A 19,200-nucleotide genomic window follows, 5' to 3' on the forward strand; every position below is an offset into this window, starting at 1 on the left:
GGTTTCATACAAAAATAGTAAATATGGTTATAGGTAAATGACTTCTATGGTCTGTCTTGTATTATGAATTTGACCTTTTTTTTTTTTTAATTTAAAGGAAGTTAAGCCACCTATATCATTTCCTGTTTGTATAAATGAGTTGATACTTGTTTCTCATGGCTAAAAAAATGCTAGGCCTTTTTCATTTCCAGGATTGTAGTAAAGAGAAATCACATAGTAGTATCATCAGTCAAATGCACTACCCCTGAGCTATACACCCCCCTGCCTTGTTTTTCAGTATCTGATCACTTTGGAACTGATAGATTACTCTTAAAATTCAACATATCTGTGGCTGACAGTTACATATATTCCCTATAACGCTGATGATTGTGGTCTGCACACAGATGGGACTTTATTATGGTTAAAAGTTCTACCTTATTGTTAAATCGTTATGTACTGAATATTTCCTTGGATTTGTGATGTTAGTAGTTTCTCCTGTAAGATTAATATGCAAATAACCCTAGTCTACAGCTGCATTGTCAGAAAGGATGTTGAAGGAAAGATGAGCTTAGAAGTTGTAAGATTTTTTTATTACACATCTTTCATGCATCTGAGAACATTATTTGTGTAAAAGTGAAAATAAGCCATGGGAAAGTAGGTAGTGCTCAAGAAGAAACTAGCTGTAGTGAATGTCATCTGAAAGAAACACAGTGAGAACTGAAATGTGTCGTACGGGCTATTAGAAGGATTAATCAATTTTGATGACTTTTCTTGTCAAGTGGAAGGAATGAAGGCCAGCTCAATGGTGAAACAAATACCCCCGTCGAAGGAAACCAGGCAGGTGATGCAGCTGCCTCTGCCAGGAACCTACCCAATGAAGAAATAGTTCAGAAGATAGAGGAAGTACTCTCCGGAGTCTTAGATACTGAGCTGCGCTACAAGCCAGGTGAGTTAATAACCAGCTGTCTCAAAAACTGGTTGGGGGCCGGGCAGTGATGCTGCTGGTAGACTGCACTTTTTTTAAACCAGAGTGCTGCTCAGCTCTGGTTTATGGTGGTGGTGGGGGGGGTTGAACCTGGGTCCTTGGAGCCTCAGGCATGAGAGTCTCTTTGCATAACCATTATGCTATAGCCCCACTCCCTTTTTTACTTTTTTTTTTTTTGAGAGATGCTGAGAGAAACACCAGAGTACTGTTCAGCTCTAGCTCATGGTAGTTTGGGGGATTGAACCTGGGACTTTGGAGCATTAGGCATGAGAGTGTTTGTATAACCATTATGCTGTCTCCCCTGCCCTAGAGTGCACATTTTCTAAGATGTAAGTTGCCCGGTTCAAGTCCTGGTCCCTACTTAAAGTCTTTCCTCTCCCTTGCCATTCTCCCTTCTTCTCATTCTGTCAGTACTCAGAAAACATTAAGGGGGGAAAACTGGCTTTTAAAAATAGTAGGGGGCTGCAGGATTTCTAAAATGTATGCTAGATTTCAAATATAATGTAAGTTTGAGTTAAGTGATTTACCAAAAGCTTTCTTAAATCCATTGTAAGTAGCTGTACTATAAAACATGTGAGCATCAGCATACTTGTTTGTTTTGCTGGTATAATGTTTATTTTATTCAGTCTTAGTGCCAAAATCAGATTTTTTTGTTAAAACACCTGTGTAAATGTCATTTTTGGAAGACAGTTAACTGGATGAATCTAATCATGTTTATGTTTATAAATTAAAGATTTACAGAGTCGAAAGTGATTGGGGGTTATGCTGGATTTAAAAAACGTTTCCATAAGAATCCCGGTTCGAGCCCCCAACTTTCCACCTGCAGGGGAACCACTTCACAGGCGGTAAAGCAGGTCTGCAGGTGTCTTTCCCCGTCTGTCTTCCCCTCCTCTCTCCATTTTTCTCTGTCTTATCTAACAACAACAATAATAACTACAACAATAACAAAAACAACAAGAGCAATGAAAGGGAAAATAAATGAATATTTAAAAAAAAACAAAAAAAAACTTGTGCTGGTGGAAGGATCCCAGTTCCAGCCTTGGCTCTCCACCTGCAGGGGAGTCGTTTCACAGGCGGTAAAGCAGGTCTGCAGGTGTCTGTCTTTCTCTCCCCATCTATCTTCCCCTCCTCTATTTCTCTCTGTCCTATCCACCAACGAATAACATCAACAATAACAATAATAACCACAACAAGGCTATAACAACTAGGGCAACAAAAAGGGAAAAATGGCTCTAGGAGCAGTGGATTCATGGTGTAAGCACTGAGCCCTAGCAATAACCCTGGAGGCAAAAAAAAAAAAAAACTTAAGAAAATGTTTCTGATAACAATTTTGGTTGAAAAAGACCCCACACATCAGATTTTACCCAAACTTAGGTTCACGACTCTAGCACCCTTTCCTTAGTAGAGGTATAACATAGCTAGCTAACATTTGGAGTAGAAGCAGTTAATAGAAAATATTTTATTTGGGGCTGGGGAGACAGCATAATGGTTATGCAGAAAGCTCATGCCTGAGACTCAGGACCCACGCATATCCCTGTACCACCCTAAACAAGAGTTGAGCAGTATCTGGTCTTTATCTCTTATTTTTATCCCTCAATAAGTAAATATAAAAGAGAAACTGTTAAGTATATATGGGTCTTATGTTTCCATCGCCCCCATATCTTAGAGACTGTGATGTCTGCTTTTTCTGAGATCTCTGAAACATTGATGTTTGCATTAAAATAAAACCTGTCTGCTTGTAGATTATAAACCTCTTTCTCCCTTTTTTTTTTTTGAAATAGGAGTTGAGGGGGGGAGGGAGAGAGGGAGAAAGAGAGGAAAGGAGAGAACCTGCAGTGCTACTTCACCACTTGTGAGGCTTCCACCCTGCAGGTGGGGGCCAGGGGCTCGAACCAGGGTCCTTGCACACTGTGAGTGCTCAACTTTCTTTCTGAGACGCAAATTGCAGTGTGTCTAAGTTATAAGTTCCTTCTGGAGCTTCGTGCACTTACCACTGCTCCCCGTGCCCACTTTTTTTATTTCTATACTTTAGAAAGAGACAAACACCACAGCACTAGAGCTTCTTCCAGTGCCATACACTCCACATGTGGTGCCAGGACTTCAACCTGGTTTTGCAAACATCACAAGGCACTTGCCCTACTCAGTGAGGTTTTCTCCAGCTCCCAAGTTAAATGTTCAGGACTGTAAGAATTTCTTTTCCCAAATAATTGTATTGTTGGTATTTTTAAAGCAGAAACCTTAAAGCTATTTGAAATTTCAGAAGAGTATGAGAGAAAGATATTTTAGTTAGAATGCGGCACTGGTGTGAACAGATGAAAGTCAAATGTAGGGAGTTGGGCGGTAGCGCAGCGGGTTAAGTGCATGTGGCGCAAAGTGTAAGGACTGGTGTAAGGATCCTGGTTCAAGCTCCCAACTCCCCACCTGCAGGGGAGTCGCTTCACAGGCATTGTAGCAGTTCTGCAGGTGTCTTTCCCCCTCTCTGTCTTCCCCATCTCTCTCCATTCCTTTCTGTCCTATCTAACAACGACAACATCAGTAACAACAACAACTACAACAAAAACAAGGGCAACAAAAGGGAAAATAAAGAAAATTAAAAAAAAAAAAAAAAGAAAGTCAAATGTAAGTTGGTACTTTGTAAGCGTCAGATCATTATATATTGTATAGAAGTTACCACTAGCATGTGCTACAAACTTACTTGTGGCAAGCTTTGTTCTTTAATGTACTTTATTTGATTTCACTTACTACGTCTTCTATTAGACAAGAGTGTCAGTAATTTGGCCAAGTCTACCAATCAGTGAGAGATATTATAATGCAGGATTCAAAAGCCAACAATAATATGCTCTTTAATGCAGGAATTTTTTATGTAATTCTAACAGCTGGTGAGAATATTAATCTGCAAGTGTAGTCAAAAGTAGTTTTTTTTTTTTTTAAATAGTTTGAGAACTGGAGAGAACAATTATATTGAATATTGTGAAACTCCTTCTCATGTCACCCTACAAGTCTTTGTCATTGACGCAGAACGTGTTTTAACCCGGGGGTTAGCCTCAGTCTGTCTGGTTTGGTTTTTGTTTAACCAGAAGTGTTACGCTTTGACTTTTTATCGTGGAGGGTAAATCTTGGCTTCCACTTAAATCTATTTTGGGAGATGTTTGACAAAATTAATTTCCTTGAATTTCAGACATGAAGGAGGCCTCCAGGAAAAGATGTGTGTCTGTACAAACAGATCCCACCGAAGAAGTTCCCGCCAAAAAGTCAAAGAAGCATAAAAAGCACAAAAATAAAAAGAAGAAAAAGAAGAAAGAAAAGGAAAAAAAGTATAAAAGACAGCCGGGTGAATCTGAATCCAAGCCGAAATCACATCGTGATGGAAACTTACACCTAGAATCAGCTTCTTTTGCGAAGCCTGATTCTGAACCTTCAGCAGCGGCACTGGAGCAGCCTGCAAGAGCATTCGGCCTCTCTGAGGCCAGTGAGTTTCCCGAAGCTGTGCTCGACCCTCCTGCAGTATCAATGGAGGCATCAGAGCCCCCCACCTCGGAAACTCAGATGCCCGCTACACAAACTGCAGAACTGTCCGCCGGGTCTACACCAGTCATTTCAGAGCAGTCGGTGGCAGGAACACTGGAACCGTGCAAGACAAAGGTTTTGGATTCCTTTGCGACGGTGCCAGTGCCCTCTCCCGCAGTAGTGCTGAAGTCATCTCCTGAGCCTGTTGTGGCAATGTCAATGGAGTATCAGGTGAAGTCTGTGTTGAAATCTTTTGAGAGCACACCTCCAGATCCATCAAAGGTCACGATAGAGCCTCCGGTAGCAAAAGTGGTAGAGCCATCCGAAACCCTTGTGTCAGAGGCACCTGCCGAGGTGCGTGCTGAGCCAAGCACATCAACAACAATGAATTTTCCAGAATCGTCTGCACCTGAAGTGCTAAGATGGCCAGAGCCGCCCGTAGCAGTGCCATCGGAGACTGCGGATTCTTCCATGACATGCCCGCAGGAGTTGCTGGAGCTGCCCGAGAACACGGCGTCGGAGCTGCCGGAGTCGTCGGTGGCCTCAGCAGTGGAGTTGCCGGGGCCACCTGCGACCTCCATGCCGGAGTCGCAGGGGCCCCCCGTGACTCCGGCGCTGGAGTTACCTGGGCCCTCTGCCACCCTGGTGCCAGAGTCGCCGGGGCCCCCTTCTACCCCAGTGCCTGAGTTACTAGGGCCCCCTGCCACAGCAGTGCCTGAGTTGCCGGGGCCCTCTGTGACGTCAGTGCCACAGTCACCACAGGAATTGCCGGGGCTTTCAGCACCGTCCGAGGGGCTGGAGCCACCACAGGAGGTGCCGGAGCCACCTGTGATGGCACAAGAGTTGCCAGGGCTGCCTGTGGTGACGGCAGCAGTAGGGGTGCCGGGGCAGCCTGCGGCTACGGTAGCAATGGAGTTGACCGAACAACCTGTGACGACGACAGAGTTGGAGCAGCCTGTGGGGATGACAACGTTGGAACATCCTGGGCAGCCTGAGGTGACAACAGCAACAGGGTTGCTGGGGCAGCCCGAGGCAGCGATGGTGCTGGAGTTGCCAGGACAGTCAGTGGCAACCACAGCGCTGGAGTTGTCAGGGCAGCCTTCGGTGACTGGGGTGCCAGGGCTGCCTTCGGCAACTAGGGCACTGGAGTTGGCGGGGCAGTCCATGGCAGCTGGGGCACTGGAGCTGTCTGGGCAGCTCATGGCAGCTGGGGCACTGGAGTATGCGGGGCAGGCTGGGGCAGCTGGAGCACTGGAGCTTCTGGGGCAGCCTCTGGCAACAGGGGTGCTGGAGTTGCCAGGGCAACCTGGAGCGCCAGAGTTGCCTGGGCAGCCTGTGGCAACTGTGGCGCTGGAGATCTCTGTCCAGTCTGTGGTGACAACGGAGCTGTCAACGATGACCGTGTCGCAGTCCCTGGAGGTGCCCTCGACGACAGCGCTGGAATCCTATAATACGGTAGCACAGGAGCTGCCTACTACGTTAGTGGGGGAGACTTCTGTAACAGTAGGAGTGGATCCCTTGATGGCCCAAGAATCCCATATGTTAGCTTCTAACACCATGGAGACCCATATGTTAGCGTCTAGTGCAATGGAGTCCCAGATGTTAGCTTCCACCGCCATGGACTCCCAGATGCTAGCATCCAACACCATGGACTCCCAGATGTTAGCCTCTAGCACCATGGACTCCCAGATGTTAGCAACCAGTTCCATGGATTCCCAGATGTTAGCTACTAGCACCATGGAGTCCCAGATGTTAGCCACCAGCTCCATGGAGTCCCAGATGTTAGCCACCAGCTCCATGGACTCTCAGATGTTAGCCACCAGCTCCATGGACTCCCAGATGTTAGCCACCAGCTCCATGGACTCCCAGATGTTAGCCACCAGCTCCATGGACTCCCAGATGTTAGCCACCAGCTCCATGGACTCCCAGATGTTAGCCACCAGCTCCATGGACTCCCAGATGTTGGCCACTAGCTCTATGGACTCCCAGATGTTAGCATCTGGTGCTATGGACTCTCAAATGTTAGCTTCTGGCACCATGGATGCCCAGATGTTAGCCTCTGGTACCATGGATGCCCAGATGTTAGCATCTAGTACCCAAGATTCTTCTATGTTGGGTTCCAAATCTCCTGACCTTTATAGACTAGCTCAGGATCCTTACAGGTTAGCTCAGGATCCTTACAGGTTGGGTCATGATGCATACAGGCTAGGTCATGAAGCATACAGGTTAGGACAAGACCCCTATAGATTAGGCCATGATCCCTACAGACTAACTCCTGATCCCTACAGGATGTCACCTAGACCCTACAGGATAGCTCCCAGGTCCTATAGAATAAGCCCTAGGCCATACAGGTTAGCACCCAGACCCCTGATGTTAGCATCTAGACGGTCTATGATGATGTCCTATGCTGCAGAACGTTCCATGATGTCATCGTATGAGCGCTCTATGATGTCTTATGAGCGGTCAATGATGTCCCCTATGGCTGAGCGCTCTATGATGTCAGCCTACGAGCGCTCCATGATGTCGGCATACGAGCGCTCTATGATGTCACCTATGGCTGAGCGTTCTATGATGTCAGCTTATGAACGCTCTATGATGTCAACTTACGAGCGCTCCATGATGTCTCCAATGGCTGACCGGTCTATGATGTCCATGGGTGCAGACCGGTCTATGATGTCATCATACTCTGCCGCTGACCGCTCTATGATGTCATCATACTCTGCAGCTGATCGATCTATGATGTCATCTTACACTGATCGTTCAATGATGTCTATGGCAACTGACTCTTACACTGATTCTTACACTGATACGTACGCGGAGGCGTATATGGTACCACCGTTACCTCCTGAAGAGCCTCCGACAATGCCACCATTGCCACCTGAGGAGCCACCGATGACTCCACCTTTGCCTCCTGAGGAGCCACCAGATGGTTCAGCATTGCCTGCTGAGCAGTCAGTGTTAACGGCTGAAAACACTTGGCCTTCTGAGGTGCCGGCACTCCCTTCTGAAGAGTCTGTATTGCTGACAGAACCGACTGTGAGTCAAAGTGAGATTTCTGAGTCTTCGGCAGTGCCTGTCAACTACTCAGTGACTGCTTCAGAGCCTTCAGTGTTAGAATCAGAGGCTGCTGTGACTGTTCCAGAACCACCACAAGAACCAGAGTCTTTAGTTACATCAACACCTATAGAATCAGCTGTAGTGGGAGAAGAGCATGAAAGTGTTCCAGAGAGAGCGGCGACTTACATGATGTCTGCAACTCCCATAGTTTCAGCTGAACCTACCATGCTAACACCAGAATCTTCTGTCATGTCAGAAACAGCAGGAGACTATGAGTCCATGAAAACATCAGAGCACGTTGCTTCCGAGTTGGCTGTGTCCCCGCCGGAATCTGCAGAAACCATCGCTGAGCCACCACAGCGCGCCGCAGAGCTGCCACCCGTTGCTGTCTCCGAGGTAGCAGTTGTGGCTCCTCCAGAGCCATCAGCCGGGACTATTCTGGAACCCCCAGCCGCAACCGTCCCTGAGCCCCTGGCTGTTACTGGTGTGGATCTGTCCACTGTGACTGCCCAGGACTCGCCTGCTGAGATTGTCCCAGAGCCTACAGCCTTGCCTGGGCCAGAGCACGTTACCATTCCTGTGCCAGCTGTCTCTGCCCTGGAGCCTACTGTATGTACCCTGGAGCCAGCAGCAGCGGACCTTCAGCCTGCTGTGATTGTTTTAGAGCCCACTGTGCTAGTAGCAGAAACAGTTGTCTCTGTCTCAGAACAAACTCATGTACTATCTGAGGTGACTTTAGAGTCTGCACCGGCAACATTTGAATCTAGTGTTATAAAAGGAACAAATTTACTATCTGGTGATCAAAATCTTAGCCCAGAGACCGACATCCAGGAGGTTCCCATGCATCCAGACGAAGGGCCGCATGCCGAAGGCCCCCAGAAGAATGACTGCTATGAAAGTGAACATCTTGTGACGACAGACCTTAGTGTGAACAATCATCTAGTTGCTGATGTGGTGGTGGAGCATAATTCAGTGTTTGCTGCCAGTGAAATCGGCGAAGAGAAAGTTTTGCCCACAGACGAGACTCAACAGTGCACAGTATTGGATACCTGCCCCATTGCTAGTGAAGTTCATGCAGAAGAAACTCCTCCTCCTCCTGCTGGTCCCCTTGCTCTTGAGCTTGATGCAGTGGGAACGAGTCAGGGTATTGAATTTGCCACAACATCTGCTCTTAGTTTAGTTAGTAAATATGATGAAGTAACAACTCAAGATAATGAACATGACATGGTAATTTCCACCAGTCCCAGTGGTGGTAGTGAAGCTGATATAGAAGGACCTTTGCCAGCTAAAGACATTCATCTTGACCTGCCAGCTAATGACTTTCTGAGCAGGGATGCAGAAGGACCATTGGCTCTAAAAGAGGTTGACCAGAGTTTAGCAGTTACTCTGAGTCCTAAAGAAAGTAGTGGAGAAGATAAAGACGTCCCTGTCCCTGAGAGAGAGAGTGTGCCCGAGTCAGGATTTCCTGCCACTATTGATGACATTAATGAAGCAGACTTGGTGAGACCCTTGCTGCCTAAGGACATGGAACGGCTTGCAAGCCTTAGAGCTGGCATTGAAGGTCCTTTACTTGCAAGTGAAGTGGAACGGGACAAATCTGCTAGTCCAGTTGTAACAAGTCTAACAGAAAGAGCTTCGGAGTCTTCCTCAGAGGAAAAAGATGATTATGAGATTGTTGTGAAAGTTAAGGACCCACATGAAAAAAGCAAGAAGAAGAACCGTGACAAAGGTGAGAAGGAGAAGAAAAGAGACTCTTCATTAAGATCTCGAAGTAAGCGTTCCAAATCGTCTGAACACAAGTCCCGAAAGCGTACCAGTGAATCTCGATCTCGGGCAAGGAAGCGATCATCAAAGTCCAAGTCTCGTCGCTCTCAGACACGTTCTCGATCTCGATCAAGACGCAGGAGGAGGAGCAGCAGGTCAAGATCAAAGTCTAGAGGGAGGCGATCTGTCTCAAAAGAGAAACGCAAACGGTCTCCAAAACACAGATCAAAGTCCAGGGAAAGAAAACGGAAAAGATCAAGTTCCAGGGATAACCGAAAAATGGCGAGAGGCCGAAGCCGCACCCCAAGTCGCCGGAGTCGTAGTCACACTCCAAGTCGCCGAAGAAGATCCAGATCTGCTGGGAGGAGGAGGAGCTTCAGTGTCTCCCCCAGCCGCCGGAGTCGAACCCCCAGCCGAAGGAGCCGTACCCCAAGCAGAAGGAGCCGCACCCCGAGCCGAAGGAGCCGAACCCCCAGCCGGAGGAGCCGCACCCCCAGCCGGAGGAGCCGCACCCCGAGCCGAAGGAGCCGAACCCCCAGCCGGAGGAGCCGCACCCCCAGCCGGAGGAGCCGCACCCCGAGCCGAAGGAGAAGATCAAGATCTGTTGTGAGGAGACGAAGCTTCAGCATATCACCCGTCAGATTAAGGCGATCACGGACACCCCTGAGAAGAAGGTTTAGCAGGTCTCCCATCAGACGTAAACGGTCCAGGTCTTCTGAAAGAGGCAGGTCGCCTAAACGTCTGACAGACTTGGGTGAGTCCTTTACTGGTGGTGTATCAAGAGAGTGATGTGCGCCTCAGGTTTTTCTTGGACTATATCCGGCTATTGGTTTAGGATTAGAGTGACTTGTGTTTATAAAATGTGGGGATGAGTACATTTGTCACTAGAATTTAAAAGATGTAATTTGGATTGTATTAGAGTGAAGGGATCTCCATGCCTGAATTCTGTATTTTCCTAGAGCCATCTTCCATAACTAAAAATAGAAATAGAAGTCCATGTAAAGACAATACCAGAAGTACGCAGATTGCATGTGTCCACCATAGGTCCTTGCAGGCCTTAGAATGGCAGTATAAGACTGTGAAGTGTTTGTGACGCTAATGTCAATTGGGTAATGGAAGTGAGGAGGGAGTTTTTTCTCATGTGAGTTGCTTCATTAAGTGGGTGGTTACTAATAAAAGTAAAAAATTTTAAAGTGACTTTTAGTAGTCTGTCTTAAAAAATAAATTGCTCTGGCCTGGCGAGATAGCTCACCTGCCGGCTCTGGGCTGGCAAGATAGCTTGCTTTGCTACCTGCACGATCCAGGTTTGAGTCTGGCCCCCTTCTGCACCGGGGGAAGCTTGGGTGCTGTGGCATTTTGCCTCTGTCCTGTCTCCCCTGATTTGAAAAAGTTGGCCTGCCTGCCTTGAAAGTGGCACAGTGGCTAATGAGGTCCCTAGTTCAGTCCCCGCCATTGCAGGAGCCAGAGGGATGTTCTGGTTCTCCTCCTCTCTCCTTGCTGATGTTAATAAATCCATAAAACGTTGACCTAGAGCAATGAAAAACCTGGCTGTGATAGAAAAAAAAAAAGTAATAGAATCAAGTACTGTATATCCTTTTGGTTTTTAAGTAGTATGCAGTAATAGTTAAGACCTAACACATAGCTGCATACAATAACAACAGGTAGTTTGTCAAGTTGTCTTCAGTAGATGGGGTTACTTTTGAAGTCAGCTTTGTCTAAAGGGAAGGACATTAAGAGAACAATAAAAGGGAATGCATAAAGTACAAGGAAAGATTGGCATTTTTTTTTTAACTTTAAGGAACAAAACAGTCTGTAACTCCTAAGTGAATACAGGTTACTAGAAGTGGCATGTCTCTCAGCAGATAATAAAATTGCCAAATAGAGCAGATTTCTCTGAAAGTGCAGTGTTGTAGGTGAGTGAGGCACTTGGGGAGCCAGTAGAGAGGACCACTCAGTTCTGACTTGTTGGGAGAATTGGCATTTGAACTTCATCGCAGAGTGGTGTGAAGTGGCAGTGATTTTGGAAAACGAACTGGGCGTAGGCAGGTATGTGTTGAAATACAGCAAAACCGTTATAACTGTGTGCTTCCGCTGTTTTACCTAGTGCTTGGGGAACTCTGAGGACTTATTTGATGTTGTATCTTAAGAGGCAGAAGTCAGTACTGCTTCAGCCTGTGCTTTGCCAGGGGTCAAACCTGGGACCGTTCTTTGACGCAAGTCCTGTGTTCTACCTTCTGAGCCACCGGCCCAGTCTTGATTTAATTCATGGAATGGGGTAGTCATGTAAAAACTTGAACTACAGAGCGGTTTTATCAGCTCTATAGTTTATTTTTTAATTTGATCCGAGAGTTGCTGGCTTTTGGTTAGTAATTCAGAATGTGTACAGCCACGTCGGAAAGCCTGCTACTTCTGTTTCTCCTCTTGCAGATAAGGCTCAGTTACTTGAAATAGCCAAAGCTAACGCAGCTGCCATGTGTGCTAAGGCCGGCGTTCCTTTGCCACCAAACCTGAAGCCCGCACCCCCGCCTTCAATAGAAGAAAAGGCTGCGAAGAAGTCAGGAGGAGCTACCATTGAAGAACTAACTGAGGTAAGCTAGACAACATTGGTTCTCACTCTCAAACGGTTATTTCAGTGATGTTGACTCTGGAGCGTGCCAAAACCCGAATTGTGGGCTGAACTGATGATAATGGCTGGCACCGAGTGGCCAAAACCCGAAATACAGATGTGGCAACAGCAGAAGCTCTTTTAGCAGGCCACTATCCGGGACGGCTAAGCTCCGCTAGCTAAAAGTTACTTCCCATTACTTTTGCTTTCCAGTTTTAGAAGCCAAACTGAGGAGTGGGACGATTCGTTTGAATGGAGGAGGTGTTGAGTGAGCAACACGCAGAAGCTCTCCTACAGTTTCGTTTCCATTCACGACGCGTTCACTGATCGCCACGAGTGTACTGCATATACGCAAAGACACAGACAATCTCCAGAAATGATCTTTTGCCACCGGAGCTTGGAAATTAATGAGAATAGCTGGCCATTGCCTGAGAAAGGAACTTCTTGCGCATCAACATTTCGGGTTTTGGCTGTTTGGTACCAGCCACTGCTGATAATGGCCAACCGTTACCAGTTCTTCCTGCGGTTCGGGTTTTGGCAGTAACATTTTAAACACACCTGTTTTTGTTTTTTAAAAAGTGATCTTTTCGATTCAGGCTTTTTTGGGGGAGGGGAGCTTTGTTTTATTATTAATATTATTTGGGGTGGGTGGGTGGATGGGGTGCTAGAATACTGCTGCTAGGATCCAGAAGTACCACATTGTTTCATATATTGAAACTTGTTATTGACTAGCCTTACGTCAGCCTGCAACTATCAAATACATATTCTGTTCCCTTTTGATTCCAAGCTTGGTCTACTCTGTTTTTGGCTAAATGAGCTTTTTATTCTCTGGTGATATTTTCAAATGATAATGGATGTCAAAAATTCTGCGTGTGTAGAGACAGGTCCACACAAATTTCCCCTGACCTTTTCGTAAAGCCAGGCGACGGTGTCTGTTCCTTTACCTCTCAGGAAGGGATGGATTTGACTGTAGCCAAGTATCAGACCTCCTGACCTGCGCCCTCTCCATCATGCCTTACTTCCCCTCTTAAGCTCTACTCCCTTTGAGACTCAACCTACAAAACATTTATGGAGAGATACATTACCATTTAACTGAACCACAAATAGCTCAAATCTTTTATTTTGCTATACACTTGGGACATAGTAAAGTCTTCTAAAAATCTCACTTAACAAATCCAAGTCCTCACTTAACAAATCCAAGCTCCTTATTCAAAACCTGGTGTACTGTCGAGTGTTTCCAACCTCATCTTCAGCCCTCTCGTCCCTTCTGATAGGTTCCTTCTCAGCTTTTTACTACTACACGACTAGGACTATTTTCTCTCTCTTTCGTTATGAACTATCAGACTCTGGCTTGAACTGTCAAGGGATAGCCCTCAGATATCCCGCAAATTCTGCCTGATCATATTCTCTTCTCTCTTAAGCTTTTGTTCTTTCAGCACTTATATACTCAGTTTGGATTATATCAGTTTGCACTTGTTAATTGTGTTGGTCTGTCAAAAACGCTCATTAATAAGTTCATGTGTATGTATCCCATCTCTTGAACTAGGTTGTAAGCTCCTTGGGAGCAGGGACCATGTCTTCTATATATACATACATATACACATATATATATATATATATATATATACATATATATATATTTTATTATTTTTTTGTATTCCCTGGACAGTGCCCAGTATAGTGCTCTGCACATAGTAGGTGCTCAATAAATGTTGTTGACTGACTGACCCGCTAGAGTGTGTTTAAATAATAGCTAGTCAGCTATGTTGTATATCTATAATGTGGCGTCTATCCTGCTTTACTTTGAGAATTAATCTTGCGTAGTTTGAAATCGTTTAAGAAATTGTGTTTTACATAAAGTGTAAGATTCATCTTTTGTTTTTACTTTTTAAGAAATGCAAACAGATTGCGCAGAGTAAAGAAGACGACGACGTGATAGTGAATAAGCCTCACGTCTCGGATGAAGAGGATGAAGAGCCTCCTTTCTACCATCACCCCTTTAAGCTCAGTGAACCCAAACCCATTTTTTTCAATTTGAATGTGAGTATCAGTGCTTTAGCAAAACTTACGGAATGTTTAACTGGAATTCCAAAAGCATTTAGTTCAGGGCTGTGGGCGGTTAGTGTGCACATATTATGAAGCACAAGCACCTGTGGAAGGATCCTAGTTTGAGCCCCCAGCTCCCCACCTGCAAGGGTCACTTCACAAGCGGTGAAGCAGGTCTACAGGTGTCTGTCTTTCAGTTTCTCTCTGTCCTATCTAATAAAATGAAAGGGAAAAAAAAAAAAAAAACGGCCACAGGAACAGTGGCTTTGTAGTGCAAACACTGAGCCCCAGCGATAACCCTGGAGACGAAAAAGAAAAAAGGCAAGAATAATTTAAGTTTTAAATTTCTGAATTAATTACTATGAGAAATAGCAGTTGCTTTGTTTTGAAAATTTCATTAAATGGCAGGGGAGATAGCATAACGGTTATGCAAAGAGACTCACCTGCCTGAGGCTACAAAATCTTTGGTTCAGTCCCCTGCAAAACCTTGAGTCAGAGCTGCGCAGTGCTCTGGCAAAAAGTAGAAAATAAGAAAGGAAAATCTATTAAGTGCTCATTAAGACACATTTCACTGTTCCTTGTTCTTTTGTTTGGTTTGTTTTTTTAGATTGCTGCTGCAAAGCCGACCCCACCAAAAAGCCAGGTCACGCTAACAAAGGAATTTCCCGTGTCATCTGGATCTCAGCATCGAAAAAAGGAAGCAGATAGTGTTTATGGAGAATGGGTCCCTGTAGAGAAGAATGGTGAAGAAAACAAAGATGATGATAATGTGTTCAGCAGCAGTTTGCCCTCTGAGGTAAGTAAGAGGAATATTATATATTTCTCCTTTTTTTTTAATACCTAAATCTGCCATTTTTTATTGTTACTTTATATCTGATTTGGATTCTGTTTCACTCTTCTTAGGGCCGGGTTAAACGACAGGGCCGGGTTAAGCGACAGATGAAACAGCCCGCAGCTTCTCATTTGACAGTAACTCGATGCAATTCACTTTGTGGAACCAAGCCACAAAGTGAAAAGCATCGAATTGCAGAGAACAGTGTTGTCACATCCCTACCCAACATTGGGCCCTCCTTGCACTTGTGGGAAAGTAGCCCAAGGTACAACTATCTAGCCTCCCGGTTCGCTTCGAGACTCTATAGCTCTAGGTTTTGGTGGTAGCCAACTCGCTAGGCGGAGGAGTTGAGTGGAGAGAGGCACATCGTCAGGTTCAACACAAGAACTGGATGGAGAAGGTCATAGGCTGTTGTGAACATCGTAGCCCATTACCCTGAAGTGATAGTTTCTTACTATTTCTCTGGGTTGTTTGCAGATAGCCTTTAATTTTAGCAGTTCTCCCCTCCCCTCCCCTCCCCGCCCGTGCTATCTTGGCCCTTTTGAATTCTTGTGTTTAACCTAATGCTCAGCCATGGGACTCCCTCTTACTTCCCTTCTCCTTCCCCTCTTTGCTACTGTTAAAAGTTGGAGAAGTGGAATTCACACCTTGAAATTGCCATGAGGCTATAGTTGTATTCTGTCAAAATGACTCAGTAATCACTCACTCCCAGGTGTCAAAACAGCCCCATTAAAATGCCGCCTGATTAAATAATGTGCTGCTAAATATAGTGCACATGAGAACAGCAAGACTGTATATATATGTAAATATATATATATATATCTGTATCTTTGTATGTACCTCTGTATCTGTACCTTTGCTGTATCTTTTAATAAACAGTTTACTTTTATTTAACTTGTTGTGCAAAATCACGCTTGGGGGATCTGGGAGGGTGGAGACTTACTAGGGTAGGGGGGGGCGGGGACTTAAGTGATACCGTAGACTAGTCATCAACTCTTGCCCTTGGTTTGCAAAGCCCAGACATTTGTGCAAGGACTGGACTAGGTACCTGATGCCCTTACATGTGGGACTTCTTTCCCACTGCCCTTTCTTCCAGCTGTGGGGTGTGAAGGTCAGAGAGACCTCTACTCTTCGCCTTCAGAGTCCCTTCATTGGCCCTATCTTCCACTAAACACCAGTACAATAAGCAAATACGGTTTAGCAAAGCAGAAAGTGAACAGAACCCAAATCAGAAACTTTTTGTTAGCTTTTCCCCTCCCTGACCGATTCACAGGCAACATTTTTTACTGTTTTTTGTTTTGTTTTGTTTGTTTGTTTTTTTTTTCTCTCTTCTTCCCTATGTAAGTTTAAAAGGGAGCAGGTTCTATCCAGTCAGTGTGGACATAACTGGCCACTGCAGTTTACAGCCACAGATGACCTAAATTTAAATTTCCATGGGGTTCAACAACTGAAACAAACTCCTCCTCCAGTGAGGGAGGGATGAGTGATTTGGACAGTATTTTAGTGTTACCAGTTGGTAGCTCAGTTGTTCATTCCTAAATCAAGCTGCCTGTGAACATCTCAATAAAGAGTGGTTATTTTTATATTGTCATCTGACTTGAAGCTTCAGGTAAACTAAACTGAGGAGAGTTTAGTAAATCTTAGAAGTCGTGATACATAAGTTTGTAATAATTTCTTATAGATTACAAATTTTAAAAAGTTAGAGAAAAGCTTCCGAATGTGGGACAAATTTCCCAGTGAAATGAAACTTTATAAATATTGCCATATTCTGAAGAATTTTTCTGATAAGTTTTCATGTTGTTCTAGTTTCAGTTGGACATCTGGAAAAAGCTTAGTGACTTCTTCTGATAATGCTTCTTATTTAGAGTTGGCTGGAAATTGGTTAAGAAGCCATTTTCAGTCGGAATGGGCTGTGGTGCCTTAGCTTCACTGCCATCAAAAGTGGTTGTCAGTTTCTTAGTTAATTGGTGGATTGAATTATTTCAAAACCATTCTGGGAGAAAGGTGGGTACATTTGTTAAAACAAATGAAGTTATTAAAGCAAAAGCAAAAAGTTCTGTTCAGAAGTCAGATGAATAAAGCAGGCATCTCCTAGATGGATACGATTACACCAAGACTCCTCAGACTACTTTCTTAAAAGATTAATAAACTTGAATAAAACATCACCAACATTTTGGGAGGTAAAGGAGTTAGGATTGTTTTATCTGAAGCTCTCTGTTCTTTTTACCTACACTAATAATAAAATAGAGGGATGTTCGGAGTGTGCAAAGTTTAGTCCTAGGGCCAGGTGGTGGTGCACCTAGTTAAATGCATGTGCTAACCATGCATAAGGATCCAGCTTGAAGCCCCTGGTCCCCACCTGCTTGTGGAAAGCCTCATGAGTGGTGAAGCAATGCTCAGTGTCTCTCCTTCTATAAAATAAAAAAGCTAAAAAACAAACAAACAAAAAAACAGAAAAAGTGTAGTTGTAGTTCTAGTTATTTAGTAGCTACTGAGTAGTTTGTTAGGAAAGTTCCAGTATTTGCAGATTAATACTGGTGATATCAAAGTAGTCTGGACTCTTTTGGTTTCATATAAAGAATTGTGAAGTAAAATCATCTAGAGGAAAAGAAAAGCTTGTTTTTAGATAGTATCTTACTGGTTTATGACTACTACTAAAGAACCCACACTGAGTAGTCAGTAAGGAAAGTTGAAAACACAAGTATTCATTTTATTAAATATAAATTAAGTTTGTGGTTCTTGGATTTGGAGCATTAAACATCTGGGCAAAGATCACAGGCTTGGGTCCATTTAAGCACCAAGTTAGATTACTGTAATCCTTAACCCATCGTTTGTCTTGCACACGAGTGCTCATTGGGATAGTATGAGTGGATAAAAGTGGACGGATCAAGATAAATACATGTCCAACGGAAAGTCAACTCATCAGACTAAAGCTTAACTGCTGCTCTAGCATCGTCTGCCTATCCAGAAGCCAGCCAGCAGCATCCGCAGTAAGAAGTGACTGCAAAACTTTGACCATATTTGTGTGCATTTGATTGATAAAGGACAACAATCAAGAACATTGGGCAGCTAATACTTTTTACTTAAAGTATTGTCCTGGGACAGTAATGACTAAAGGGCTGTTGGGTAGAAGAGTCAAACATTTGACATAAAATTTCATTGGTTTACGCTGTCATAAATATTTTAGCAGTTCAGAGGTAGCTCTCCTTTAAGGTCTAGTAATTGCTTACATGTTAAAATAACTTGTTTCTAGCAGTATGTTTGGTAAACTGGTAAAAGTTTTACACCCCTATTTAGCTAAACATTCTCTTAAGTTTCCGAAACTCTGAATTTACAGAGTGTAAGAAAGCTAAGTTCTTGAGGGTAAGATGGAAGTTTTCCATTGGAAATTCAACATGTAGGGTCTACCAGTGCCAGGGGTTGTTCGTGGAGCATCTTTACTCTCCTTGCTGATTGAACACTGAATTTGAGCCAACGGGTCGTTCATTTGTTTTCTCATATTTTCTCATTAGATTGAATGTAGAAAGAATTGCACTAGGGAATTTATATGTCATGTTATACAGATGAATCATTTTTTGAAACTATTCTCAACAGATACTTTGTGTGGTAGCTTCTGTTTTTGAAGTCATTTTCTTAAGTCATTTTTGGCTCAATATATTTTTTTGGTTCAATATTTTTAGAAGGTTTTCATGTAAGTTTTTCTTTCTATGCTTTTATAACAAATTTGCTTTTATATCCTTTAGTATGATGTGCCTTTTTATATCTTTTAGTACGATGTTACAGGATTCCTTCCCTTGAGTGATCTTATCTTTGTAATTATCTTCCATCGCTTTTATAGGCTCTTATAGGAAATACTTACTGTACTTGCCCTATATATACAGTCAGTTTAGCAAGTGGGGTGGTTAACTGCTTTACAGGGATTTTTCAAACAAAGATGTAGATGAAACACTTAAAAACAGTTTGGTTCATGAAATGTATGTTTCGTGTTGCCAGTTGCATTCCTAACTCCTGGTACCTCTTCAGGTTATAGAAGAAATATTTCCTACTCCTGAGAGAGAGAAAATAACTGCAATAGGTTTAACTAGTTTGAACTGAAGTTGCAGTTCAGGTTGTTCATTTAAATTTCACTCATGGAGTAGTCCTCAGGAAAAAAAGTGTAATTTTAGCAATTATAATACTAAACAGAAAAAGTCTATAGTGTATCAGTGGAAACAAGACATGTTAAAACTTCTACTGGGCTTAAGATTCTCATCTCATTTATTTTTAAAAAGATTTTTTTTTATTTGTTAATGAGCTAGTTAGGTAGAGAGATAGAAGCAGACATCACTATGGTATGGTACATGTGCTTCTGGGGACTGAACTCTGGACCCTCATTCTTGAGAGAGTCCAGTGTCTTATCCACTGCACCATCTCCTGGATCACTCT

General features: G+C 44.0%; 1 protein-coding gene across 5 annotated transcripts in view; it reads left to right on the forward strand.

Moving 5' to 3' along the window:
- Positions 1 to 19,200, forward strand: part of SON (SON DNA and RNA binding protein) — a 34,240-nt gene that overhangs the window by 2,592 nt on the left and 12,448 nt on the right. For 3 of the 5 annotated variants that reach the window (XM_060198638.1, XM_060198639.1, XM_060198640.1), the window contains exons 2-6: positions 759 to 925; positions 4,143 to 10,046; positions 11,720 to 11,880; positions 13,791 to 13,937; positions 14,551 to 14,739. In XM_060198638.1, the coding sequence (XP_060054621.1) occupies positions 759 to 925; positions 4,143 to 10,046; positions 11,720 to 11,880; positions 13,791 to 13,937; positions 14,551 to 14,739 (6,568 nt within the window). Of the gene's footprint in view, positions 1 to 758; positions 926 to 4,142; positions 10,047 to 11,719; positions 11,881 to 12,110; positions 13,625 to 13,790; positions 13,938 to 14,550; positions 14,740 to 14,846; positions 15,670 to 19,200 lie in introns of those variants that run through there. The other 2 variants (XM_060198641.1, XM_060198642.1) reach the window with 2 other exon arrangements.

Source organism: Erinaceus europaeus, chromosome 9 (assembly GCF_950295315.1).
Source record: "Erinaceus europaeus chromosome 9, mEriEur2.1, whole genome shotgun sequence".
In the NCBI taxonomy this organism is placed as follows: Eukaryota; Metazoa; Chordata; class Mammalia; order Eulipotyphla; family Erinaceidae; genus Erinaceus; species Erinaceus europaeus.